Source organism: Eretmochelys imbricata, chromosome 7, assembly GCF_965152235.1.
Source record: "Eretmochelys imbricata isolate rEreImb1 chromosome 7, rEreImb1.hap1, whole genome shotgun sequence".
NCBI classification, from domain to species: Eukaryota; Metazoa; Chordata; order Testudines; family Cheloniidae; genus Eretmochelys; species Eretmochelys imbricata.
Genome location: NC_135578.1, coordinates 7,286,428 through 7,313,755, shown reverse-complemented (window position 1 = coordinate 7,313,755; position 27,328 = coordinate 7,286,428). Strand labels below are relative to the sequence as shown.

The 27,328-nt window shown below is 44.1% G+C and overlaps 1 protein-coding gene across 3 annotated transcripts in view; it reads right to left on the bottom strand.

Moving 5' to 3' along the window:
- SLC25A26 (solute carrier family 25 member 26) overlaps window positions 1-19,196 on the bottom strand; it is a 146,475-nt gene extending 127,279 nt beyond the window's left edge. For all 3 annotated transcript variants that reach the window (XM_077821286.1, XM_077821288.1, XM_077821287.1), the window contains exons 1-3: window positions 19,070-19,196; window positions 9,646-9,802; window positions 6,704-6,813 (exon numbers count right to left, since the gene is read on the bottom strand). In XM_077821286.1, the coding sequence (XP_077677412.1) occupies window positions 6,704-6,813; window positions 9,646-9,802; window positions 19,070-19,102 (300 nt within the window). In that variant the 5' untranslated portion in view covers window positions 19,103-19,196. The remainder of the gene's footprint in view (window positions 1-6,703; window positions 6,814-9,645; window positions 9,803-19,069) is intronic.
- Between the last annotated feature and the right edge of the window lie 8,132 nt (window positions 19,197-27,328).

The following is a 27,328-nucleotide window of genomic DNA, read 5'->3' as shown; positions in this document are numbered from 1 at the left end:
TTGTAAGTGATTTCTTGAATGTTAGGTATGCCCTGTATCACTGTATTCGTATTCAGAAGCCCCTCTCAAGTGAGATTCAATTGTGGAAAAGTTTTATTATACTTTAATGATATAAAATGTGTCTAGTGTCCGATTTTATTTGCATTTTTCATCTCACTTTTTTTTGGGGGGGGGGGGAGGGGGTCGCTGATGCGCTTAACTCCCTCAGTTCCTAGAATCAAAAAGGAAAATGAATACACTGTTCAGGGATGCTGTTTACCTTTCGGTTCTGCACATCACTCAGTATAACTGGTCTGTTTCTAGTCTAGTTTGTTGCACAGCTGCATTTGCTTAGGATGCAAATATTACAGGGGAATGTTTTAGTTTTAAAAACCAACAAGAATAAGCTGTCAAACATTAATTCTTTTTACATTTTATATCATAATTTTAGGGAACATGTTCTGCCTTTGACTCCTCCTTCCCTCCCATCACCTTATTTTCACATCTAGTAGCATGGTATATGAATAAGATATTAACATTCATTCACCCAGTGGTCTCAAAGCCTTTTACTAACACCAATCAGCTGTTATAACACACTCTTTTAGGTAGGTAAGTATCCACATTATAAAAGCAGTTTGTTACATCAAAGCAATTATTTTAAGTGTGCAAGGGGAAAGGAGGAGGAGGAGGAAAGATGACAGACAAAAAAGAGTCTACTAGCAAAATAATAACCACTCTCTGTAGTTATAACTTGATTGAAACTTAATGACTAATCAATAAAATTATAATTACAACTTTCACCCTTATGCTGGCAATTTGGAATACAGTAAAATCAATCAAATAAAATTTGATATGAGACAACAGTGAGAGAAGCTCAATTTGTGCCATTTTTATTAGGTGGTCTCCTGTACCAAATCTCCTAATCCCTACCTCAATTATTTTACGGCTCCATTTTTCCATCACAGTAAGAGAAAAAGGCCTGGGGAAAGCAGAAGCTTATTTGCTCAGAAGTGCTTCTTTCAACACTATAGCTGTCTTTCAGACCGTGGTTTTTTTGTTTTTAAAAAAATAACAGCTTTGAGTACAAAGCTGTTATTTTTTTAAAAAACAAAAAAACCACGGTATGAAAGATGCCTTGGATGTGAATATGCCTCTGTTGTTGTAGGGTAGTAGGAACCAAGCATACTACAGAGCGAAGCAAGCACCCATCTTACCTAAACTTTACTGTGTCTCAGTTTACCTAGCTGAAAATTGAGACAATTTTCCTGCTTGTCACATGGTGTGATGCTTAGTGCTTGCAAAGCACATTCAGATCTTTAAACCAAAGGGGCTCTAAAATTGCAAAGTATCACCTGCATCTGACTTCCTTTTGACCACGGTTGATTAAATTTTCTAGTCAGGTTTTTCTTATGGGATCCCCACAGATAATTAAGTGTGCTTTTGTTTTCAAGGTGTAAGGCTTTCCTCTAACTTTTCCTTCTTGTTAGCATGGTTAACATGGGTATCATACATCCTGGGGTTGGACTCTGCCTCATTTTATTCTGGAACTGGACGTTTTATAGCTCAGAAACTTGGAGGTTTCTTTCTTTTGCGTGTGATGTTCGATGAATTAGATAGCAGGCAACCAGTAGTTGAGCTATAGATTGCAGTGGTGGGGGAGTGCCTTTTAAGGATTCTCAAAGGGTTTTGTGGGATACCTATGGAAACCGACTCCTAGCAATGCCTGTGCTTAGAGTTTCTGAGCTGACAACACAGAGACTGGTATTAAGATCAAAGATAATCTGCCTGAGGAAGTTACATGGCAGCTCTGTAAAGGAGACAACTTAAATCAGCTACCTCCCATCTCTTCCTTCACTTGCAACGCCAAAGCAGCTGTGAGACCATCGACACATGCTGGCACTGACAATGAGGTTAGTTTCATATACCCCCTAAATCACATCCAGTCAAAACAGTTTGGTTTCTAAGGTTTACAAAAATGCCCAGGTGCCAACAATTAAAGCCCAAGGGTCAAATACAAATGCAAAGAGGCAGACGGGGCTATGCGCTTTCTCCTCTGAAACAGTCAGTTGGCACTACCTCTGCTAGAAAGCTACTGCACTTTCCAGCATCAGAGTGAAAATAGCTTGGATCAGTCATTCCGTAAACGGTTTGGGACTGATTCATGGTTAGGACCGGACAGGCCAATTAGACAAGGAAGCACTGTACTGTGTAAGCACAAAGGCAGGTGCGATGGAGAGGGGGAAGACAGAAAGAGGGATCAAGTTTAACCAGGGGACGGGGAAGACCTCAACAAATAGAAGCCTCACTGGGAGGCAGATTAGATGTGGGGAGGGCGAAAGCGGAATATGACACAACATCTTTGCTCCAGGAGATGACAAGTATCCCCCTGCTCCGTCTTGTAGTGCCCTGCTCCAAAGCTAAGGGTGGGAAGCAGGCAGGGCTTCATGGGGAAAGTAATGTAATGCTCTATGTTAACCAGAGCAGAACACCTAGTCAAAAGTCCCTGCCTGAGACACTGGGCTGGTAGAATGGGACAAACACATTAGAAGTCGGGGAATCTTACTGGGCACCCTGCCCTGCGCAGGTGGGGAACACGACCGTCTAGGTAACACAAAGCAGCCTTGCTCTCCTGACTGTATCACTAAGGGTTTGCAGATTAAGCCTGAGATTTACTTAAAGCTGCAGTCAATCTGAGATACCTAAGGAAGTAATTCTTTATGCAACCTACAATCCGCCTGTGGAATGTACTTGTAAGGGGGTTAACCAGTGGACCTGCTGGATGTTAGAAAGGCGTGAGTGGCCACTTACCGCATTTACAGACATGAAAGCCAAAGGCTAGATTAGACAGACATTGGACTAGCTTAATGCCTGACCACTTTAAGAACAGTTCTTTTCCAACCCCTATTACCTACAGCATGTTACAAGCTGTTTAGGCATATTGCAAAGAGTTTTTGGCCTCCTCTAAATTATCAGGAGCTGGCCACTGCCAGAGCTAAGGTCAGTACTTGATGAATCTATGGCAAGAGTGGCCAAACTGTGGCTCGGGAATTAATACTCCAGTGATCTACACACTAGGCCACGCTGCCTCCCACAGTAGGCTTGTGGGACTGAAGACCAGTAGGACTTTAGCTGGGATACTGCTTCTCTTCTTAACAGTTGACATGAAATCAAATGATCTAAAAAGAAGGACTAAATCCATTTTCTTGGAACAGCCTGTCCCAGACAAGGAAGACCACAATCTAATACACCTAGCCACTCGCATTCTGCAGCTTCAAATTAAGTCCCAGTACTCAATCAGCACACATAGCCATGAGCCATCTGGAAAATAAGGGCCTGATATTTGCAATTGCTCAGCATCTCTTTGGATCCAGTCCTAAAATAGCTGGCTGGCTGCTACCATGACAGTCCCTTTTGAGCTCGGAAAAAGGAATTACGTGCCATATTTCAGGGCAAGTTCTGTAGAAAAAGAAAGCATTAAAAACACAAGCTGCTGCCACCACCACACTTATGATGAGCCTGAGACTGCTCATTGCAAAAGAGAGCTGAAGTTAGCTTCAATGTATAGTTAAAAGTTTATATACAAACACTGAGGTGGACAAAAGTTCGGACAGACTTCCCCTCCTTCCACATGAGATCACTTGCTTCTAAGGTTACATCAACAATTCAAACACATAAGAATGGCCATACTGGCTCAGACCAAAGGTCCATTTAACCCAATATCCTGTCTTCCAACAGTGGCCAATGCCACGTGCCCCAGAGGGAACGAGCAGAATACGTAATCATCAAGTGATCCATCCCCTGTCGCCCATTCCCAGCTTCTGGCAAACAGAGGTTAGGGACACCATCCCTGCCCATCCTGGCTAATAGCCATTGATGGACCTATCCTCCATGAATTTATCTAGCTCATTCTTTAATCCTGTTAGTCTTGGCCTTCACAACATCCTCTTGCAAGGAATTCCACGGTTGACTGTGCATTGTGTGAAGACATACTTCCTTTGGTTTGTTTTAAACCTGCTGCCTATTAATTTCATTTGGTGACCACTAGTTCTTGTGTTATGAGGAGTAAATAACACTTCCTTATTTACTTTCTCCACAATAGTCATGATTTTATAGACCTCCATCATATCCCCCCTTAATCGTCTCTTTTCCAAGCTGAAAAGTCCCAGTCTTATTAATCTCTCCTCATATGGGAGCTGTTCCATACCCCTCTTCATTTTTGTTGCCCTGTTCTGAACGTTTCCCAATATATCTTTTTGGAGTTGGGGCGACCATATCTGCATGCAATACTCAAGATGAGGAGGTGCCATGGATTCATAGAGAGGCAATATGATATTTTCTGTCTTATCTATCCCTTTCTTAACGATTCCCAACATTCTGTTCGCTTTTTTGACTGCTGCTGCACACTGAGTGGATGTTTTCAGAGAACTATCCACAATGACTCCCAGATCTCTTTCTTGAGTGATAACAGCTAACTTAGACCCCATCATTTTATACGTATAGTAGGGATGATGTTTTCACAATGTGCACCACCTGCGTCAGAGAGTCTCAGAGAATGGGTCAACTGACTCAGGCTTGCGCTACAGGGCAGTGTAGATTTTCAGGATCAAGCTCGGAGACCCTCCCATCTCACTGAGTTTCAGAACTAGGGCTCTGGGGGGGGGGGTGTGCAGCATAGATGTACCCTCAGAGAGAAGGGGAGGGTGTGTGCAAATAGCATAGCTGAATGAGTTCAGTTAATATAACTGATACAGTGACATTTCAAGTCCATTCAGGTCTGAAAACTCTGTAATGCAAGAAATCTAATCTAACAAGGTTTAGATTGTTTATATTTTCCAACACTAAGAACATTACCCTCCATTTTATGATTTTTAAATTGTTTTTCCCTAATAAAAATGTCATATAATGAAAAATAGTGAGAAATATATTTTTACCACTCTGGTCTCATTTACAGACTTAAACTACACATCTACCAGAAAATGCCTCCAGGGTAAAAGTTACCATAGCTACTGAATACGGACAGCTTTATACAACCATCCAAAATTGGACACATTAAAAAAAAGATTTTGCACACCACAGTGACCTCAGCATTTGAAATCTCAGACTAGTTTTTTCTTTGGCACCTTTTTTCAAGTGGCTGAATTGCAAAACTCTCGATTTCTGAGAGAGAACATTCTACTTTACAGCAATTAAAATATAAGACATGCCCCAGGGCATGTACAGCCTATCATACTGGCCAAGACTATCTCAGTTTCCCTGTACTCCCATCTGCTTGTGTATCCATGTGTTGTCTTTTGCCTTATACTTTTGGAAGCTCTTTGGGGCAGGGAATGTCATATGTACAGTGCCTAGTACAATGGGGTACTGACCCATTACTGGGGCTCCTAGGAGCTATGATAAATAAAAAGTGAACTAATGAAAGGTATCAGACCATATCACAACATAACATTACCAGTGAGAGACAGGATAACTGGATATGTATGTAGTTGATAAATCCTTGGATCTACTCATTTTCACACACCCATTACTAATAGTGAAACTGCCTCACAGAAAACTCTGGATGTGGGTGAAAGAACTGGAAAGAAGAGCAATCAGCTTTCAGTGTGTGTCTTGAATTTATTCTGGATAGGAATAATTCTTCAGTGACCATTCAGTTTTGCCCTTTCCTTGACACTAGAGAACAAGCATGTCTCCCCAGTGACCTACAGAAATCTTTGCCATTTACCCAATGAATTCCAAAATCTTTCATTATAAAACAGCTGAAATAAGTAATTTTATTGCCATAGACATGAACATTTTCACAAGATTTTTTTTTTAAATGGAACAGTTTAGAAAACATCACTGAAGTGAGTAAATCAGAGCTGAAATAACGTAAGGACATTATGACTAGGGTTCTCACAGGAGCCCAAAGGAGGGGAGTTAGGAGACCGAACCCCATTGAAAGTCAATGGGAGTTAGATGCCTAGCTCTATTAGGGTCCATTGAAATCCCAACCTAAACACATTCATCTATCAGAACTGTCCCCCAGATATTTCACAATTAGCCTACTGCAGCAAGTGGTATTTGGGTATTGGACATGCAATGCACAAGGGACCGATCTTGCACTGTGATTTTTAAACTTTTTCTCGACTACATAGCTACATAGTTCTAGTGGTGTCATGTTTGGTACCACTGTGTTCCTGGGAGTAACAGTCTGGAAGCACAATGTAGCAAAATCTCATTCCATGGGTAAGTAAGTGATAGGAAAGTCTTTTGAAGGATACCCAACTCAACCCACTTCCGATGACACTGTATTATCAAAGCTTCAACTGGTGGACCTGAAACTGGGAGCTGGTGGTGCATGGGAAGAACAGCAAGTCCCCACTGCCATGCCCCAGAGGGTGAACCTCTGAAATAATGATTCTGTGGATTTTTCATGAATCAAAGGACAACCATACCTTCCTATCACTAACTTGCCCACAGAATGAGATTTTGCTACATTATGCTTCCAGACTGTTACTCAATGTCAACGCTTCATTTAAAACAAAACAAACCCCCAGAAGTTTCTAGAAAACATGTTGGTAAACTATTTTTGCAACCAATGCTTTGTAAAGACCAGGGTTGTTAAACCTGCTGCTCAACAATCAACAAGTAAAAGGTTCCCACTAAAATTCAGTTCTCATAAGACTTCCATTTTTTTTTCTTCTCTTCTTGCTAGGAATGTGCAGTAAACAGAGCTGTTACTTACTACTTCTCCAAAGGAGGCAGCCGCCATGTGTGTTACGGGACTCAGATACAGAGGGGTGACAGTAGCCAACACAGACTTCACAAATTCATAGGTGACAAAAAAGGCAGCAGCTGAAATTTTAAAAAAAGTTCAGTCATCAAACTATCTCTATAGCTGCATTAGCAGATTGCTGTTATAATCCAAACAAATCTAGTTTACGTTATAATCCAGAAAATAGCCACATGCTCTAATCCAGAGACAAGACATTCCCCAAAACAGTACTACCCTTCTTACCAACATAGTTCCATGGTCAATACTCTTTCACTCATGGTCAAAACTCCCTTTGACTTCAATGGGCTGAGGGCTTCAATCCATGTTTACAATTACAGTATTTTAAAAGCAAAAACGCTAAATAGTATCTCCGACTAATTGGAAGTTTTTAGAAAATCATGTCTTAACTTTTTCTTTTTCGTCCTAGAATACTGTAGGTGGGGCTGTACTTTATTGTACAATGGTCAATTGATATTACAAATCAGCTCCTTTAAGGAAACAACTGCTTCAGTAACATTACTAACATTTAAATCTGATTGCGGCATCTTCCTGGCTAGAATCTGCCTCCTGTTTTACAGTTTAGCTCCAGAAGCAGCAGCGATTCATTTGAGAGAAAGAAAATGAAATCCTCCTGAGAGCTTGAAACATTCATTACACTGTAATCCAATGGGCAAGGAACAGTTTTATTTTGTAATAGACCTAATCTCATAACACAGAAAGCCAAGCCAAGTGTACCAATTAGAGAAGGGAAGAAGGGCAAACCCGGCACTGAAGTGGCAACAGTTTTTCCATACTAACAGGTGTCTTGCATTTGCTTCCTAGCACATTAAGGGTTACTCGTATTCTTCAAGATAATTTAAGTTTTTGCTTTTACACAGCAGCAAGAGATAAATCCCAGCTCAGATGTTAGAGATGCAAATCCTGAAAAAGCTGACATCTCTCACGGGGGAACAGTATTTAATTGTGCAAAGGGGCTGCGTGTATTGCCTTCTGCAGTTAATCAAAAGATGCTTATCGCCTCAAAAGGAGATAACGAAAGCGGAAAAGATAAAGGACAGAAAATTTTTATATCATCTTTTGAAGGACATGGAACATTTGAAGGTGTCAGTGGATTGGTCTGTGAACTTAACATTTACAAACGTGACAGCCTAGCTGGACTTCATTTTGCAAAGAGGAAGAGAGTAAACAGATCTCAGGAATTGCAAACATTTTTCTTCAGACACTAGAACTATTTTGCTTTGTTTCTGAAAGACACAGCCAATTTCAAAAGGCCTCCTCAAAGCTTCCCTCAGTTCTTAAATGACTTATAATTATTTATTTCTCCCCCCAGAAAAAAAAAAAAAGAGAACATTCCCTGCTAGAATTTGGCTCTTAAAGACCAGAGGGGAGCACATGCACAAGACACCCTTGGAACGTTCATATTCATGATCACTGCAGTCAGACATGGCCAGGATTTAAAGGCAAGAGTCTCCAGGATGGGGACTGTGCCATCTTTTGTATTTGGACAATGCTTAGCATATTGTGGGTGCTGCTGGAAACAGAAAGGAAGTGGCAACAGGTGGCCATGAAAAGGGAGATGCAACAAAGGAACAGGGGTTGTCCGTCTGTCTATGACAGTGGTTCTCAACGGGGTTCGGGGTTCCTGGGGGACTGTGAGCAGGTTTCAGGGGATCTGCCAAACAGGGCCAATGTTAGACTCACTGGGGAACAGGGCAGAAAGCCGAAGCCCAGGGCCCTGAGCCCCACCACCTGGTGCTGAAGCTGAAGCTTAGGCCATATAGCTTTGTGGGGGCCCCTGTGGCACGGGCCCCAGGCAGCTGCCCTGCTTGCTACCCCCTAACGCCGCCCCTGGCTTTTATAAGCAGAAAACCAGCTATTGTGGCACAGGTGGGCTGTGGAGTTTTTATAGCATGTTGGGGAGGGCTCAGAAAGAAAAAGGTTGAGAACCCCTGGTCTATGGTATTTACATGTCCCCACTGCTGCAGTATGTGAGCACTCCGCAACCTTTATCGGATTTATCCTCACAGTACCCCTGTGAAATAGAGCAGTGCTAGATCCGGATTTTACAGATGGGGGACTGAGAAGACCAAGTGACCAGCTGTAGGTCACAGAAAGGAAGCCTGCCACAGAGCAAGGAATTGAACCCAGGTCTCCAGAATCCCACCCTAACCACTGGACCATCCTTCCTCTCCAACTAATATAGCCATGATAGAGTACTAGGGAGGGAGCTCCTTGCCGTTAGGAATAATGCTGAAGAGCACCTGCTCCTGTTGAGAAAGTGCCACCAATGAAAAGTCCTGCTAGTTGTCTGAAGGTCAGCAGAGAGAGATGGAAGGGGAGAGGAAGAGCTTCCACAGTGTACAGCCAAAAATTGGATCTTTAAGTGCAGAGAAGATGAAAAGAATGGCATTGAGACTTCCAGAAGAGTATCTGGACACGGTGGCATCACCATGATGGTGCATAGGAATCTGAATTGTGAAACACAAAGCAGCACCACCAGTAGTTAGCATTTGTAGATATATCAGAGAGAGAGAGAAGGATTTATCTTTTGGGAACCCTACATTAGATAACTTTGCACCACTGTGATTACATCGATTTAGTTGCACTGGTGCAATCCATTAATATTGGCACACTGCACTAGTGCAAAATGGGGCATGCAATGGTGTGATTTTTTTCCAGGTACAGTGCAGCAAGCCTACATTAGGGGTCATCATTACAATGATGCACACACCCCGCTGGACGCTGCACCCACACAAAACCTCACAACTTCAACAGGAGTCCTATGTGGAGCTGCTAGCAGGATGGGAGCCTGGCAGAGAAAGGACAGGATCACCCTTTACACACACTTGACTATGCCGTCCCCCTAGAGGAAGACCAGGGATTAACACAAGCACAATCCACACAGTTTTTACCATTCGGAAAGGATCCTACAGCAACAGAAGGAACACCAGCGTAGATTTCGCGAAAGCCACCAGCCTTCTTAAATCCTTGGGGGCTCTGCAGTCGGGTTTTTATGGTATCCAGAGGGAATAATATCAAATCAACGCACATACCAGCTATCCCACCAGCCTGCAAGATAAACAGGAGCAAAGCGAATTAACATCAATGTAGACCAAGTCTTGCCTACACACATGCTGCTCTGAGACTTGCCTAAAGGACATTATTGAATCTATCCATTTGCAGCAAGCGAGTGGCTCTGTCTTTCATTGGCAGATTTCTCCAATAATTACTTTTTAACTACAAGTGACCATGTGTAGGTTGATGTCCAGCACCAGCATAGGATACAAAAAGAACAGTGCAACATTTTAACCATTCTTTCATTTTGCCTCACTGTTTTGCATTGAATGAAGGAAGCAAAGCAGCTCCAACAACTCTGAGCCACCCAAATAAGCCCTAAGATAGTGACACATACCAGTTAGCAATGATACAGCACAGTATGTCCATCAGGGCCAGGAATTATTGTGCAAATATTAGGACTGACTGAGAAAAAGATTTTTATTCCCGAGGAAAAAATGTGGGGGGTTTCATTTAAATTTTGCTTGGTTTTGACAGCCAAAAAACAGAAAAAATTCATTTTAAACCAAAAGTTTCACAGAGTCACAGAAACATAGGACTGTACGGGAAAGCGATAGGTCATCTAGTCCAGTCCCCTGAACTGCGGCAGGACTAAGTATTAGACCATCCCTGATAGGGGTTTGTCTAACCTGTTCCTTAAAAACATCCAATGACAGAGATTCTACAACCTTCCTACCTAATTTCTTCCAATGCTCAACTATCCTGACAATTAGGAAGTTTTTCCTAATGTCTAACTTAAATCTCCCTTACTGCAGTTTAAGCCCATTGCTTCTTGTCCTGTCTTCAGTGGTTACGGAGAATAATTTATCACCTTCCTCTTTAGAAGAACCTTTTACTTGAAGACTGTACCACGTCCCCCCTCAGTCATCTCTTCTCCAGACTAAATAAACCTAGTTTGTTTTTGTTTTTTTTCAATCATTCCTCAGAGGTTGTTTCTCCTAGACTTTTAATCATTTTTGTTGCTCTCCTCTGGACTTTCTCCAGTTTGTCTACAACTTTCCCAAAATGTGATGCAGTACTCGACCCAGTACCCCAGTTAAGGTTTTACCAGTTTGAGGAAATCCTGAATACTTTAATTCAAAGCAATATGGTGAAAACTTTCATTTTATACTAAAAAAAAAGTATTAAAAGATTTAAACCAGTTCTAATAAATATACAAACAGGAAAAAATTCACATAGGACAGAGAGGGCCTGTAAGAGGAATCATAATTCACAGAGTTTAAGGCCAGAAGGGATTGTCAGACCATGTAGTCTGACCTTGAGGGTGACCAGGTGTCCAGTTTTGGACCCGAACACGTGATCAAAGAGGGATCCTGGCAGCTCCGGTCAGCGGCCATTGACTGGCTGGCAGCACCGCCGCACCACACAGCGGGGCTGGCAGTTCTCCCCGCTAGGCCACTGCACTGTGCAGCTTCCGGGTCAGAAAGCAGCCAGCAAGTCCAGCTCCTAGCCTGAGGGGTGGTCAGGGGGGTCCACATGCTACCCCGCCCCCCAGCGCAGTTCCCATTGGCTGGGTCAGGGCAGGGGAGGAACTAGCGCGACTCGTGAGTGGTCAACAGGTGGTTCTTGAGGGGTTGCATGGCACGCACCTCTCCCGCTGCTGCCCAGCCTCTTCTCACGCTGCTCGTGTGACTGGGCTCAAGCTGCAATGCATGCCCTGTGGCGAATCATGGTCTGTCTGTCATCCGATCGCCAGCACCCAGGAGTTCCCCAAGTACTAGGAATGGGGCTGCATTCCCATCCCCCTCACTGCATCCCTCCCCATTCCAACCCCCCCTCCATCACTGCATCCCTCCCCGTCCCACCCCCCTTTCCCCCTCACTGCGTCCTTCCCCCATCCCATCCCTGTACCCTTTACAGTGCTCTCCCACCCATCCTCTCCACCTGTCAGAGCCGCCATCCCCATGTCCCTCACCCCCCACAGCCCTACACCCCATTCACCTCCACACACTGCTGCTCTCCCATTATGTCCCTATACACCCCTGTGCCCCCCCACATCCTCATGCTCCTGTAGCCTTCTGCTTCCCCCTGCATACCCATTTGTCCCACATCTGTCCCACCCCCTCCTCTCTCTTTCACTGCCCCCTCTCACCCCCACCCTGCTCTCGTCCTTGGCCTCTTTCCCTCCCCATCCTCTCTCTTCCACCCCCATCTTTATTCTCCAGCCCACCCTCCCCTTCCCGGCTAGGTGATTTAGGCAGCCCCTGGAAAAATGTATGAAAAACTGTCTCTGTGTAGGCAAGTGCGTGCATGCATGCATTGTATGTATGTAAGAGACTGTATGTCTTTGTGTAGGGGAGTGTGTATACCTGAGTGAATAAAATTTGCAACCTAACTCTTTGACTTTTATTCCTTTTGCCGGCTTGGGCACAAAAAACTTGACATAAAACATGTGCGTATTCATTTCATAACAAGTTTTTAAAAGAGAAGGGAACTCTAAAAAAAATATATTATTTCTTAAAAAGTGAATGCTGCTGACTAGTAATTGCAGAAAAGCCGATGTATCATACCTTTATCCCCCTACCTTTGTCTAGCTACATTATAAATTCTTTGTTGCAGACTCTCTCTTTTTATGTGTATGTCCAGCACCTACCACCCTGGAACCCTGATCTTAGTTGGGGTCTCTAGGCACTAAACAATTTAATATTACATAATGTGGAAGTAGATATGTTAGTGCATGCTAGATGTGTACACATGAATACACGTGTAAGTGTGGGAGTCAGTTTCTACAGATTTATTTATATAGATATCTGGACAGGTGTGCATTTTAGTGGCTGTGCTCTATAGTTTTGTATTTGGGCTTTAGGAGTGGGCTTTAATGGACTCACTGCAGCTCTGATAATGTGTGGTCCTAATTCCACACATAAAATTACAATCACTTCAGTGAATAAAAAACATGGAGCTGTTTACAAAAAATGTTAAGAGGGGAGGAAAAGAATCATGAAAACCTTTGTGAAATTTCATTTTTTTTAAAATTACCCTTTTTGACTATTTTGCTGACAGCTCTAGCATCCTGTAACAAATAAAACCTGAACTGAGCAGAATACATCTGTCAAAACAATAAATATGCCTGTTTGGGCCCTGCAGTGAAAATGAGCATATGAGAGAGGGTGGGGGAGAGCAAGAGAAGAGGGAGAGGGGATGGAGTGAGCAAGGGCAGTGCCTCAGGGAAGGGGCAGGACAGTGGGCGGGGCAAGGATGTTCAATTTTCTGGAATTAGGAAGTTGGCAACCCTACTGACCTCCTGTATAACACAGGCCATTAGTTTTCACCCAGATACACCTATATTAATCCAAAGATTTTGGTCTAACTAAACTGTGGGCACACATAGAGAACAGGAGAAACCAAGATGGCATCCATGACGAAGGCCCCTGCAAAACCTAAGTAACAGCTAGATGAAATAAAGGTAGGGATGGGTATACAACTACCCCTTACCGCCAACCCCGCCAAAAAAATTAACTTGGCCATTTTAACATATCTAATAATCTGTATTAAATTTATTCTTTGAATCCACCTTCATCATTTTTTGGTTATTTGGGCTACGGAGCACATATATTGATATCTACCCTGTACACAAAAGCAGAAGAAAACGTGAACATGGATGTACGGCACTACTGAATCTTTACTTGGATAATTCAAGTACAATTATACTGTGCTCAACTGGTTTTCTGTTCCACCCTAACAGAGGATTCAGAGAGGCATTTGCTATCTACCGTTAAAGTTTTAATCAATAAGTTAATTACTCTTTTAATCTATTTGGCTATTTTGCGTGCATTGATTTTTCTAACTCTTCTTCCATCAGAATTCTTATCTGCCCAAAATAAAATTGATCAGATTTAATCTAGCCAGCTGGTAAAACATGAATCAAAACTTACTAATTGCTTCTTTGGATTTGTATCTTAAATGTCATTTAAATTCATGAAGGAGCTAATAGAGTACCTCTAGAATGGTGAGAATACCTGGGAGCTTACTGCATCTGCAGCAAACAGTAACGATTTTTAGATAATAAGCCAACTAAGCAGCCCATTCTCAACTGCGCGTCAGCAGCACTACCAGTATCAGCTGAACAGCTGAAGAGAAAAAAAAAAAAATGTTGCTGTTACACTGTAAATCCAGCAACATGATTAAACAAAACCAGGATCGAATTCAAAATGTTTTGAACCATGATATTTCATACAATAGGTAACTGTCACCTGAGCATATTTAAGTGTGAGCCAAATTCTGCTCTTGCACACAGGCATGCAGCTCCACTTAACTATACACAATTCAGGAGGGACAAACCTGGCCCTAGGCACATTTTTTGAAAATGGATGAGAAAATACAGGGTGATAATCTATTATACACTTGTGGAAGGAGCAGCATTCACTTTCTTAGCTGTTCACTTGTAAATGATTCTTCTAGGAGTAAATAAATAGAGAAAATCTTTTAAAAAGCTGGAGAGAAGATTCAGTTAGCAAATGCCCCAACAATTATATATCCCTTAACCTGTGATTGAATTTTTTTTTGTCCATGTCCATAAAGCCATTAAGAGAGTGTATAAAAATGTAACATCAGCTACACTGGAGAAATGGTTGTGCAATATGAATTAGCAGCAAGAGACTGGCATGGACGTCCTGGATCACTGAATCCAGGCTTTTGCTGATGCAGGCAATTCCATCATATAATCTCATTTCTAAATTTATTAAACTCCATTTTAATGCTAGTTTGGTTGTTTGCCTTCATTCTTGCTATTGGGAGCACCTGACTCCTCTGAGGGTTAGAAACCACCTTCCCATTGAACATGGAACAGGAAGAAAAGGCCTTTCCTCCTTACATTCTGCCGCCAGAACCAGCCATGTTACATATCCAGATCTCATCTCATGCACTGAAACCTACAAGCCTCTTCATAACATTTCACTCCTTCGGGTCATTCAGCTACACCTTTACATTCGTCCACACTATCCTTGCTCCACTGCACCCCCACATTTGTGAACAAAGAGCAGGAACATGCCATCCCTAGCTGTGGGAATGGAGGGGAATGCACAAGGATGAGATGGGGATGGAAAAGCAAAGATGAAGCTAAGGACATTTCAGGGCTGTGAAGTGAATAGGTTTGGAGAGATTTTCAACAGCGCTCAGCCTCCTTTTAGGCACCAAAATAAGGGGCCAGATTTTCAAGAGACCTCTACACATTGTGTGCTGAGCTCTTTTGAGCATCTGGCCCCAATTGTGGGCGTTGAACACTGGGAAATCTGGCCCCACGAGAAGCAAAGAGATGCAATTAAGGTTTTGCAAGAAGGAACTTAAGAAGTCACAATAGTCAAAACAGGCAGAGACTATAGAAAGAATAAGAAATTTAGGAGGGACGGGTCAAAGGTAGCCAAACTTTCCAGAGGAGAGTTACAAACAAGTGAGGCAAAAGGAAGAAAGCAAGCTCTGAATCAAGGATAACTCCAGGATTTCTGGCTTTGGGAACAACATTAGTTTGTTATGTTGCACTAGTGGAATTCAAAATATGAGAGAAAAGGTAGTTTAAAAATAAAGCATTCCTTTCTCTTCATATTCTCCACAAGCTAGCCAAGTGCCCTTCTCTGCCATGTTTGAACACTGTTGCTCAAATTCATCATTAACAAATGCTTCCCTGCATTTTGAGTGATATGTTAGATGAGTAGTTCAAACTTATGCCACAAACGACAGAGGCTGTGTACATAGCATGAAAGAAGAAATAGAGTAACAGATCCTTGTTAACAAGATCTATTTCTAATGGTTTTTACTATTTATTAAAATTCTCAAGATACAAGTTAGCTGCTCTTCAACATTTATTTCCCTTCCCCCACTGCCCCATATATTTTTCAGGTTGAAACTGCCATGCATTTTGATTGAATAGACACAGTGAAATCAAATAGCTTTTTTTTTTTTTTTTTTTTAGATAAAATGTATTTAGGATCAGTAGCTTCTCAGAGTAATTCTCTCCACTGATTCTCAAACACCTGTCAACCTTCCATCACCACATTACAGACTAGCAACACTCATTGTTATTTCCAACATCATTCTGATCCTCCTCCTTCAAGAATAGATGGACACCACTCTAAAAGCTTTACCAAGTGAGAGTTCTGGCTCTTTCTAATATAAAATTATAAATAATAGGTCTTTCATTACAAACATACTCATTAAAAAGATGATTATTACAAACCTTGTGATACCTATTTCAGTTACTAAAACTTGCACAGATTATCTGAGTCTCTAAATGATTCTGCTTGTTTTATAGGGTTTGTTTGCTGGACAGTTAAATAAGCCAGGATGACAGGATGAAATGGAAAACTGTCCAGGTACAAAAAGAGAGAAACAGAAATGGGATGAAATGGAATAGTGCAAACTGCAAGGTCATGCACATAGCGACTAACAACAAGAATTTCTGCTATATATTAACTGGGGGCTCATCAGTTACAAGTGAGAGAGGAGGGGAGAGACCTGGGTATGTTGGTCGATCACAGGGCAATTATGAGCCACCAATGTGATGCAGCCATGCAAAAACCAAATAGGATCCAGATGAGGTATTTCCAGTAGACACAAGAAAGTACTAAAACCATTGTACAAGATCTCATCTGGAATCCTTGTCACCCATATTCAAGAAAGTTCAATTTAGACAGAAACAGGTGCAGAGAAGAACTACTAGAATGATCAGGGGAACAGAGGGCCTAAAAGGCTGACAGGATAGGATTGCTTTCTATAAATACATCAGGAGGGTAAACAATAGGGAGGATGAAGGGCTATTTAAGTGAAAGGACAATGCTTGCACAAGAATAAATGGCTATAAACTGTTCACGAATAAATTTAGGCTAAAAATTAGAAGGTTTCTAATCATAAGAGAAGTGATATTCTGGAACTGACTCCCAAAAGGAGCTGAGAGAGCAAACAATCTAACTAGCTTTAAGACAGAGCTTGACAAATTTATGAGTGGAATTAGATGACAGCGTTGCCCGCAGTGGTGGGGGGCTGGGCTCAGCAGCCCTGGGGGTCCCTTCTGGTTCATGTCTTATGTTCCTCAAATCGCATGCTTCAGGGCTTCATACGGTCACCCATAGGGGTCAGGAAGGGAATTCTTCCACAGTGTATTCACAATTGGGGGTGTGGGGATGTTGGCACGAGTTTGCCTCCTTCTTCTGAGGCATCAGAAATGGCCACAGCTGGAGATGGGACTCTGGACAGGGTAAGCCAGTGCTCTGAGGTGGTCCTGATAAATGTCTTTCTGGCACTTAGCTATCTGATTCTTGCTTGGAGGCTCAGGGTCTAACTGATCACCATATGAGAGGTCTGGAAAGAATTTTTCTCCAGGGCAGATTGGCAGTGACCTTGGGGGGTTTTCACCTTCCTCTGCAGCACAGGTCACAGTCACTGGCTAGAATCATCTAGGCATCTCTCTCAGTAAATTTATACACAACAGGTCAGACTAGATGATCTCGTGGTCCTTTCTGGCCTTAAATTCTACAGCTACTAGAAAGGCTAAAGAAAATGCAAGAGAAATTCTTAGGTAAAAAAAAGGCAAGTAGTGCATAAGCCTTTCAGTCAAACATAGATTTAAAATGGACAAGGAAAATGGAAGAAAGATTGTCAGCCCTTTATTCAAACATGAGACATTTTGAATAAAACACTGGAATAAATTGCCTAGGGAGGTTGCAGAATCTCCATCATTGGAGATTTTTAAGAGCAGATGAGACAAACACCTGTCAGGTATGGTCTAGATAATACTTAATCCTGTCATGAGTGCAGGGGACTGCACTAGATGACCTCTTGAGGTCTTTTTCAGTCCTACGATTCCTAGTGCAATAGAAACTGCCACGTTGTCTCAAAGCATTACAAAATACAAGTAGTTCAGGTTATTGTGAAGTTATTTTGTAAAAAAAAAATGCTATAATAAATGTGTTAGTCTCTAAGGTGCCACAAATACTAATGAACTCATTGTAATCAAGTCTCAGTACCCTCACACACAATTTGCAGAGGTAAAAAGAAGTTACCAAACTTACAATGGCTATAAACAGCACAACACATTCAGGGTCATGTTTTAAAATGAGAGACTGTTCATGGCTGTATCATACCAAAGTATTAACCCTCTGATACCGCATCTATCACATGGCACTTCTAAGCAGTGCTGTGACCTTATCCCATATGCCCATGAAGCACTATACACACTATGAGCACTCAAGAGATAATTTATAGACTTCAAGGCCAAAAGGGACCACTGTGGTCATCTAATCTGATCTGCTGTACAACACAGGCCAAAGAACTTCTCCAGAACAACTGAACTCTTAAACATTTGAAAAGGTAAGATATTAAGACAATTCCTCCCCATTCTGGAAAGTTGCCCCACCCAAAGGCAAAGAGCATCAGAAATAAATTCATACCATTTTAAAAGTGTATGCAGGGTTTTAATATGGTATTGTGATCACTTTAATTCCTTATAATTTTGCCCAACTGATCCTTAGGGTGGGGACTGAGTCTAGAGAGTGGAGGGGGAGTCTAAGGGACCATCAATAATATTCCGCAGCTCCAACAGCTGCAACATACAGACATATCCTCTCCTTTCAAACTCAACTGGGAATCTCTCCCTGGCAGTGTCACCCAGTAGGGGACTCTGCTCCCCTCTCAGACCCAGAGATGAGCCAGCCACCCACCTCCCCCATACCCCCTTCCTCACCCCCAATCCCACCCTGTCACCTCCTCTGCAAACCATCCCGCCCCACTCCACCCCCCTCCTTACCCCCCAATCCCACCCTCTCATCACCTCCTCTGCACTGCACCCCATCCCGCCCCCTCTCTTATCCCCCCACTGAGCCCCCTTCCTCACCCCCCATCCCGCCCCCTCTCTTATCCCCCCACTGAGCCCCCTTCCTCACCCCCCATCCCGCCCCCACTCCTCTGCCCCATCCCATCCTGCCCCCCTCTTATCCCCCCACAGAGCCCTCTCCTCTCCCCCCAATCCCATCCCCCACCTCCTCTGTCCCCATCCCATCCCGCCCCCTCTCTTATCCCCCCACTGAGCCCCCTCCTCAACCCCAATCCCACCTCGCCCCCTCTCTTATCCGCCCACTGAGCCCGTCCTCACCCCCCAATCCCACCCCTCACTCCTCTGCCCCATCCCACCCCCTCTCTTACCCCCCCACAGAGCCCCCTCCTCTCCCCCCAATCCCACTCACGTCTCCTCTGCCCCACTCCGACCCCGCTGTACCCCCCATCCCGCCCCCTTTCTTGTCCCCCAGACTGCGCCCATCCCGCCTTCCTCACCGTCAGGGAGACCCAGAACCCGGCCCAGTCCATGCGGACGCCCACGCGGAGCGCTCCCCGGCGCGCGGAGACGGCTCCAAACGGCCGCACTCGCCGCCCGTGGGCGCAGCCATACCGCTGCCCTCCGACCCGCCGTCACGTGGGCTGCTTGGGCCAGTGAGCGCTGTGCGTGAGCCTGGGCAGGGCGTGCGCATGCGTGCGCGGAGGGGGAAGGGGGGAAGCCGTAGCGAAGCCTTTGCCCGTCCTCGCCCGTGGGGGCGCTGCGGAGGGAGCCGCCGGGCCCTGGGAACGGCAGGGGTGGGACCGTTCTCGGTCTGGCGGTTCGAATCCCAGTCCCCCTAGGGCAGGCCACCTGTCTGTGCCCAGCGCTCAGGCAGTGCGTGCGGCCGGGCCAGACCGGTGTGGCAGCTCCCCGCCATCCCCTGCCTGGGAGACCCGGGGCCAGGGGAACGGGCCACGGGGTGCCAACTCCCCCAAACTCTCGCACTGGCCTGGTGCAAAACGCAGCCTCCCGGAAGGGCCAGAGCCGTGTTATTAGAGGAGAAGCTCGGCTTGCGTGGCAAAACAAAGCCGGGGCACTCCCAGGAGGGGTAAAAGCAAATGGCAAGATTGTAACCTCACTGCTGATCGATAAGGATCCCTATGTGTGCAGATCAGCAAGTCACCTGCGCGGGTCTTTCAAAGCCCCACACGGCGGCGATGTGAAAATAGCACCTCTTCTAGCCAAAACTCAACCAAAGCATTGTAAAGCGGGGCCGCGTGTTAGTCTGGTCAATTTAAGGGCTGACTTTTAGAGGTAATATTGTGTTTGTTTTTCAAGTGTAACCTTGGGTGTAACTTGAACCTATCAGGAGTATGATGTATCAAGCTGATGCCTGTCAGAGTCAGGAAGAAATGTTACATTTCCCTTTTTCTTCTGAAGGAGAAATCGTCAGCACTTATTTCATGCCTCAGTTGAAAACCCCTTGGGAAATATAGCTGTTACCAAAGTGACCTAGGGTTTACTGGTGTGAAATGATGTGAAGAGGAGCTGTTACTGCCCGGGCATGCCTCTGAGAGCGAACAACACAATGAACAATCATCTGTGGCTACCCAGGATGCAGCCAATCCTACATTCGTGTCTACTTGAGTTTAATTTGAAATAATACCAAAAATAGGACAAAGCCTGCCTTGTGTGATCTGTGAAGTTAGAGCAGGAATGTTTGTCTCAAACAGCATTATGTTGTTATTATTCCTTTTGATTTGTAAAGTATATTCAAAGTGAGAAAGCGCCCATCTCACACTCCAGGTGTTTTTGCCTTGAGTTAGAAATACAGCCCCCCAAAGCAATGCACAAAACCAACAGCTTCTGATTCCCCCAAACCAGAGAAGCACCATAGATGTGAGCACATCAATGGGTACCCCCCTCACACCCATACCAGCCAACCTACCTATGACCCCAGGGTAAAATGATAGGGTCTGAGGCATGTTCTGAGGGAAACAGTTTAACTAGTTTGGACTCAGGAAGATGAGCTGAGAGGTCATCACAGAGCCAGCAGCTCCATCTCATTTATTCTGAGGGGGTCCAGCACCTCAGCTGACCACAACCGCAACAGTGTGTCCAGGGAGAGGGTCGAATCGCTCAGTGAGGCAGTTCCCAGGTCATTTGGGGCTTTACAGATCCAAATCAATGCTGCAAACTTGGAAGCCAACTGGCAGCCAGTATAGATCATGGAGACGATCCTGATGTGATGCCACTTAGCAAGCGGGCTGCGACATTCTGCACCAGTGTCAGTGTCCAGGTTCATGTCAATGGTAGCACAATGCAAAGCCTCTTGCAGTAATCCGGTGGTGAGGTGATGGAAGTAAGAGAAGTGTGACCAAAAGAGGTGATCACAGTCCCTTGGCCAGATGGAAAAGGGAGAAGAATTGTCCCTAGGCACTGCAGCTATTAACTGATTAATTGCTGTAGGGGCCTAAATGTACAACGGAATTTGAAATCACAGCAAAGAGTACTATGTAAACATTACTATATAGGAGTGCTATATAAACATTTTACTTCATTTGCCTGGAGATGTGAGACAGAAAAACCTTTCCCTCCTCCACCCGCCTCATAGACGCTGCTGTAACAGCTAAAATATGTATATAGGCCAAGGTTTTCTAAACCCACTAAACTGATTGTGGGGGCTCCATTTCTAGGTGCTCAACTTGAGATACCTTCAAGGGGCCTGATTTTCAGAAAGGGCCGAGTCTCCACTGTCTCAAAATCAGTGTCCTGCATGGTGCTTCAACCTGGGCACCTAAAAACTGGAGCACCGGTCAACATCACGAGACACTTTTGAAAAACTTGGTTACGACTCATTGAGCAGCTTGAATTTCCAAAGCAGGTTGTAACTGTTAACAATTCACTCACGCGAGGGAGATCAGTAGATAGGATTACCCCCACTTTACGGATGGGAAATTGAAGTGGGGAGGTTAAATGACTTTCCAGAGACCGAAAAGGGAGTCAATATTAGAACTCCAGTGGTCCCAGCCTCTAGTCTCATCTTCAGACCACCCCTGTATTTAGAGACATGGTGTAGTGCATAAATATGCACAAAACGGAGCACACCTTCCCTTTTGTGGGGAGAAGGGTATCCTGGGGCACCACAGTTTTGAGACAAATAGTTGATATCAATTGTCCAGCCACACCACATGGCACTGCTGAGGCAAATAAAGATGCTACCGATTCTATGCAGACCACTAGTGGGCACTGAAAGGGCCTTATCAGCTTCCTGCTCCGGGAAGGGATGGGTTCTTAATGCTGCCTTGCTGTAGACAGCAATGGAGAGTACACTGCTGTGCTGAGCTGCCTCTTACGTCTTGGATAACGGATCTGCACCCCTCCTAGATCATTATCGCATTCGTCAATAGGCCATTGGACCCTCTGCAGCATCTTGTTGGCTCTGTTTACTTTGGTTCATTTGGCAGTAAAATACATAAAGTGTCCCATTCGCAGTCCCGTACAGCACAGCAATGTTTTTTTGTGCTTCGTGTTCTTTGGTTAAATCCTCTAAGTTTGGTTTATGATGTACAAGTAGAAATGGAGAGTGTCCGGGAGTGGCTTATAGCTTATTGCTAATTCAGGAATGAGCCCCTCTTTCAAAAGTGGGGGAGAGTGTGTCAATTTTTCTGCATCTTCTGAGTTTCAGGAACCTGATCACCCGTTTATTTTAACAGGGATAGCAAAATATTCCCTGGTAAATATAAGTCATTTGAGGGGTTCAAAGCATTAATGTACCACCTCTCAGGGGGAATATATGACAAGCATGTGCCACTGAGACTAAGCACCCAACTGTAGAACAATAATGTGCCCAGCAATGCTGTATGGGACAGAAGCATGGGTGGTAAAGAGACAGCTGGTTCGACACCTATGGGTGTTTGAGATGAGATGTCTTTCCACCATAAGAGAGGTTACACAAAGAGACAGATTTTAAAATGAAAGTGGTAGGATGAAAGGCGAAATGTGTGATGTGTCTGACAAAATCCAGGAAGCATGACTTCGCTGGTTTGGGCAAAGGCAAGGGATGAATGAAGTGGACCTGGTGAATGAAGTGGACATGGCTGGAGCGGGTGGTAAGAAGGAGACCCCCAGGAAAGCCGAGGAAGTGATGGATAGATTGCATCAAAGAAGATGGTAAGTGGGTGGACGGATGAAGATGGCCACCTCGGACAGATGAAAATAGCAGATGCTTCCACAACAACCTAACCCCAGCTGATGGGATAAAGGAAAGAAAAGAAGCAGCAGCTGCATTGTACAACCATTTAACATAGCATCACAGTTCCCTGGAGCTGAGATTTGTTTAAGGAATAGAAAGTAAATTAGACACAGGTGGATTTGTGTTGACGGGAGAGAAAAGACTTATAAAATCACGAAAGGGTTTGTTTCAGTTATAAATGTTGTAGATAAAGGGATTGCCATGGAAATAAAAAGTAAATAGAGCTGACACATTCACACTTGGGACTTTTCATCAACCTTTCCAGTAAATAAAAATCATGAAAAACATGGTTGCTGCAAGGGACAATGGGCTAGCTGTTAAAGTTATTGTGCACTTATCCACTGGCTAAAGATAGAGGTTCCTTAGACCTCCATGTCTGTTGTCCAGCCTCCACACTTGGCTAACAGGAGGGGAGAGGGGACAGGAAAACAAATGAAATCTTGCCTCTAAACTTGATTAAGTGCTGTTGCCCCGGTTTCTCAGGCATGTTGAAGCGGTGCCCCGGATTCACCCCCACCATTTCTAGCAATGGTGGGAGCTCTCGTGTAGATAGGACTCCTTCCAGTCATGTAGCCCTGGACAGAGCAGGTCTGTGCATTAAAATTAGGCAGGTCAACAAACTTCTGTCAAAACTGTTGTTTGATTGAAAATTGGTTTATTGACTTAACATTTTCCATGAAAAGTGTTTTCCATGTAAAATTTCACTCTTTGTTGAAAAACTAATGCCCAAAACCTGAGACATTTTTGGTTTGGGGCCGAAAACCAAACTATTGGCTGAAAATCAAAGTATTTCAATTCAGCAGTGGTGCCACATTTGCACACAGGTCATTGTGGTGATTCATGTTCACATTCTCCGTCAGGGGCCAAGATCCCCAGCTGGACTTCATCTCTGTGATGCACTACAGCCAGGGGACTGCCATGGTGCACCGCTTCCCCTCACCAAGTGTGGGGACAGTGGCGTGTCGTAGAAGATGTAGTCTGAGCCGGGAGCCTGGCCATTTTCCAACCAGCTCTATTTAAAATGCTGACTGCCACTGTCTCTATGCTGATTCTCTTGTCTATTGTTATCACTGACAGAGCTGAATCAGCCATAGCAGTGGCAGGACCTCATGTAGACAGGACCTAAGTAAACCTAAATTGGCATAACTTGTACCTTCTTTGGGCCCCTTTATAGTGTTGGGTGCAGCAAGTTCTGTTCCATTAGACTTAGTAAGCCAAACTGAGAAGTGATGTGGAAGAGGTGTAAGTTCCAATACACCCTGGCACGCCCATAGATGGCATCTATGTGGGTAGCCCACGGATGATATGCTAAGGAAGATATAAGGGGTGACAGAAGAGCTAAGGAAGATATAAGGGGTGACAGAAGAGCAATGCTGCCAACTCTCATGATTTTATTGTGACTCTCTTGATAGTTGGTGGTTTTCGTAAAGCCCCAGCTCCTACGGATGGGTGATTTTGTAAGAATCTCAACTTTCATTAAAAAATGGATATTTGCAGAGAAAAAAATCCCCAAAAACATAAACCAAGGTTTAAAAATCAGAAGGCAAATAAAAATAAATCAGCATTTATTATTTTTTAAAATCTAAGGATTCTTAAGCCAATCTCATGATTCTGGGGGGGATTCATTTGTGATTTTTAAATGCATGGATTTGGCAATCCTGCCTAGATAGACAATATGAGATTTCATGGCATTCCACTAGAATCACCTCTTGATTTTGGCTCACAAAACACCCTATCCTTTCACACAAAGTGTAATACTCCTCTTCAACACACTATGTCTGTCTATCTCTCTCTCCTCCAGTGCTTCCTTTACACATCAATCCCCAAGAAGGTCACTCAGTCCAAACAGGCCAAACTTGATTTAATCTTTGTGGAGTTCATTCAAGATAGCTTTGGTTTTGATTCCTAGAAGACTATGGAGATATAGTAAACATGTCATCTGTAAAATAGAGCAGAGGCTGCACTGTGGACAGATATTAGAATGAGACCAAAAACCTAACGGAGTGCCCGACTTTCAGAAACATCCCTGCTATTTTAACAAGAGAAGAAAATAAAAAAGGATCCAGCATCTGTCACTGTCAGCTCATGTTACAGTGAATAATGCAACAAGTGTATCAGTCCAAAGCTCCTCACTTTCCAAGTACCTGTCTGTCATTCAATTAGATACCAGAAAAGATGCTGGAAGGAAAAACCGTGCAATTGCAGCAGATGAAGCATACTCTGAAAGTTACTGTCGTCCCTACACAATCCACTGATGGTAGCATTTAGAAGGATACTTTATTCTCCAGTTAGACCCCTGAGGCCCCATGATGTAAAGGTTCTTCAGGGTCTCAGCAGCCATTTTTCTCATTGTTCAATGTGAAGCTTTCCAAATATGCTCTGTGGCACGGTGGCTCTTTTTATTTATCACCTTCTGTCAAATGAACAGCAGTACTCTATTAGAGAGACCACAACCTTTTGTTCTTCTGAGCCGTTGTCCTGCCGTAAATGAACAAGCTCTGTCTAATGCTACGGGCCTAACATTAATCTTCTTGATGCGTCCCACAGTGAACTCCCACCGAGCCTACAGAGGAAGTTGAGCAAAGAAAGAGGTTGGTTTTCTCATGTCCTTTCTCCTTTGTGAGACAATGCTGTCGATGCTGCAGCAGCCAACTAAGCAACAGGGCAGAGTCGAAAGGCTAGTGTGTTAATACAACTGTTGCACACTTTGTTCCCCTCTTAGTCACTAGTATCGACCAGCAAGGAGGTTAGTGTGTTTATTTGTCCACCAGCTGAAGCTGCTAGACTCACACCTGTGGCAAACAGGTGCCACCAGTCCTGCCCACAGAATTTACAATACAATGGAACATCGGTCCTGGATGATTTTGTCCTCCTTGCTCTGTGAAGGGGGCAAGTGTTCCCCACTCTATGGAAGACACTGCAGGGCCCACCCACACGTACTACAGCTACTCAGGAGACCAGGCACTCCTTGCAGAGGCTCGGTACGGGCTCTGAGGGTGTATGTAGCCTGCAGTCACAGGGTATGATTGCAGTTCAAGTAGTCATACCCAAGCTAGCTTTAATCTAGCTAGTTTGGGTCCTAGAACAGTGAAGTCACAGCAGTGAGTCCTCCAGTGTACAAGCCTACCTGGAACCCTGGGTAATTACTTGTGGATCCATTGGGAGTTAGGTGCCTTTACAAGTCTGGACCAGAGGCCCTAGGTTGTAAGATGTGCCTTTCAGAGGCTAAATCATCAAAGTTTCCAAACCATACCTTGCTAAAAGTAATGATCTCCCAATGGGAGTTAGGCACCTATAGTCCCTTTAAAAATTTGGCCCTGTGGGGATTAGGCACCTGAACACTTTTAAAAATCTGTTCCTATGTCCTTCCCAAATTTCAAGTTTGCACTGTTACCAGTTGAGACACTGGAGCTGTTCCAACTTAAAAAATTGGCTGGGAAAAAAACCCTTCTGTTTTCCATAAACGTCAGATGAACTAGATTTCTCTGGAAAAGAGAGTCACAGGGTGTTTCCAGCACTGAGGCTAAATGGTGATTCAGACCCGTGGTGGAAGGGACTAACTCAAGTGCTCATGAATTGCCCAGGACAGAGATAATAAACAGAATGAGGAGAGCAATTGCTTTAATAAATAAACTGGAACATGTGTGCAGCTGATACTGCCAGGGGCTGATATATGCCAAGTAGTCTGTTGTTAACATCTGCTCTTCAGCAGCCTTAATATGCTCTGACCAGATCAATATATCTTTGCTGCTGTGGCAGGCTTCCTTTAGCAAAGACCCGCAGGCTTGAAAAAAAACTGTCCCACGCTGAAAGAATTCATCATTCCAGTCAATAAGTAATGGGGCTGCAACAGCCCAGATATACAAGGTCCATCGGTAGCGCTATTCATTCTATGTGATCTATCTATATTTACCAAGGTAGAGGCCCAGGATCAATATGCTGCTGGCATGTAATATTCCATTCAGCACATCTGGAGATATGATATGTCATGTGTCATGCTGGAGTTTAATGGCCTTTCATGCTTTGCCAAAGCCTTTGTGTGCAGCTCTGTGGGTATAATGGCCAGTTTCAAAGGTGTCCTTAATGTCCTGCAGCCACATACAGTGAAAGAAAGACAGGCTAGGAGGAGGTTATTAACAAGGCAGGAGATGCGAGAAATGGGCTGAGTGGATGGACACTTCAGGGACTGAGAGGAAAAGAGAACCCTGTGTAGGCCAAGGGGGAGGGATAGCTCAGTGGTTTGAGCCTTGGCCTGCTAAACCCAGGGTTGTGAGTTCAATCCTTGAGGGGGCCATTTAGGAATCTGGGGCAAAAATTGGGGATTGGTCCTGCTTTGGGGCAAAAATTGGGGATTGGTCCTGCTATGAGCAGGGGGTTGGACTAGATGACCTCCTATGGTCCCTTCCAACCCTGATATTCTGTAATTCTGTAAGTGCACAGGCTAAGTCAAGGTCCTTTACTTAGGAAGGAAAAATCAAAGGCACAACTACAAAATGGAGAATTAGTGGCTATTTGGGGGTAC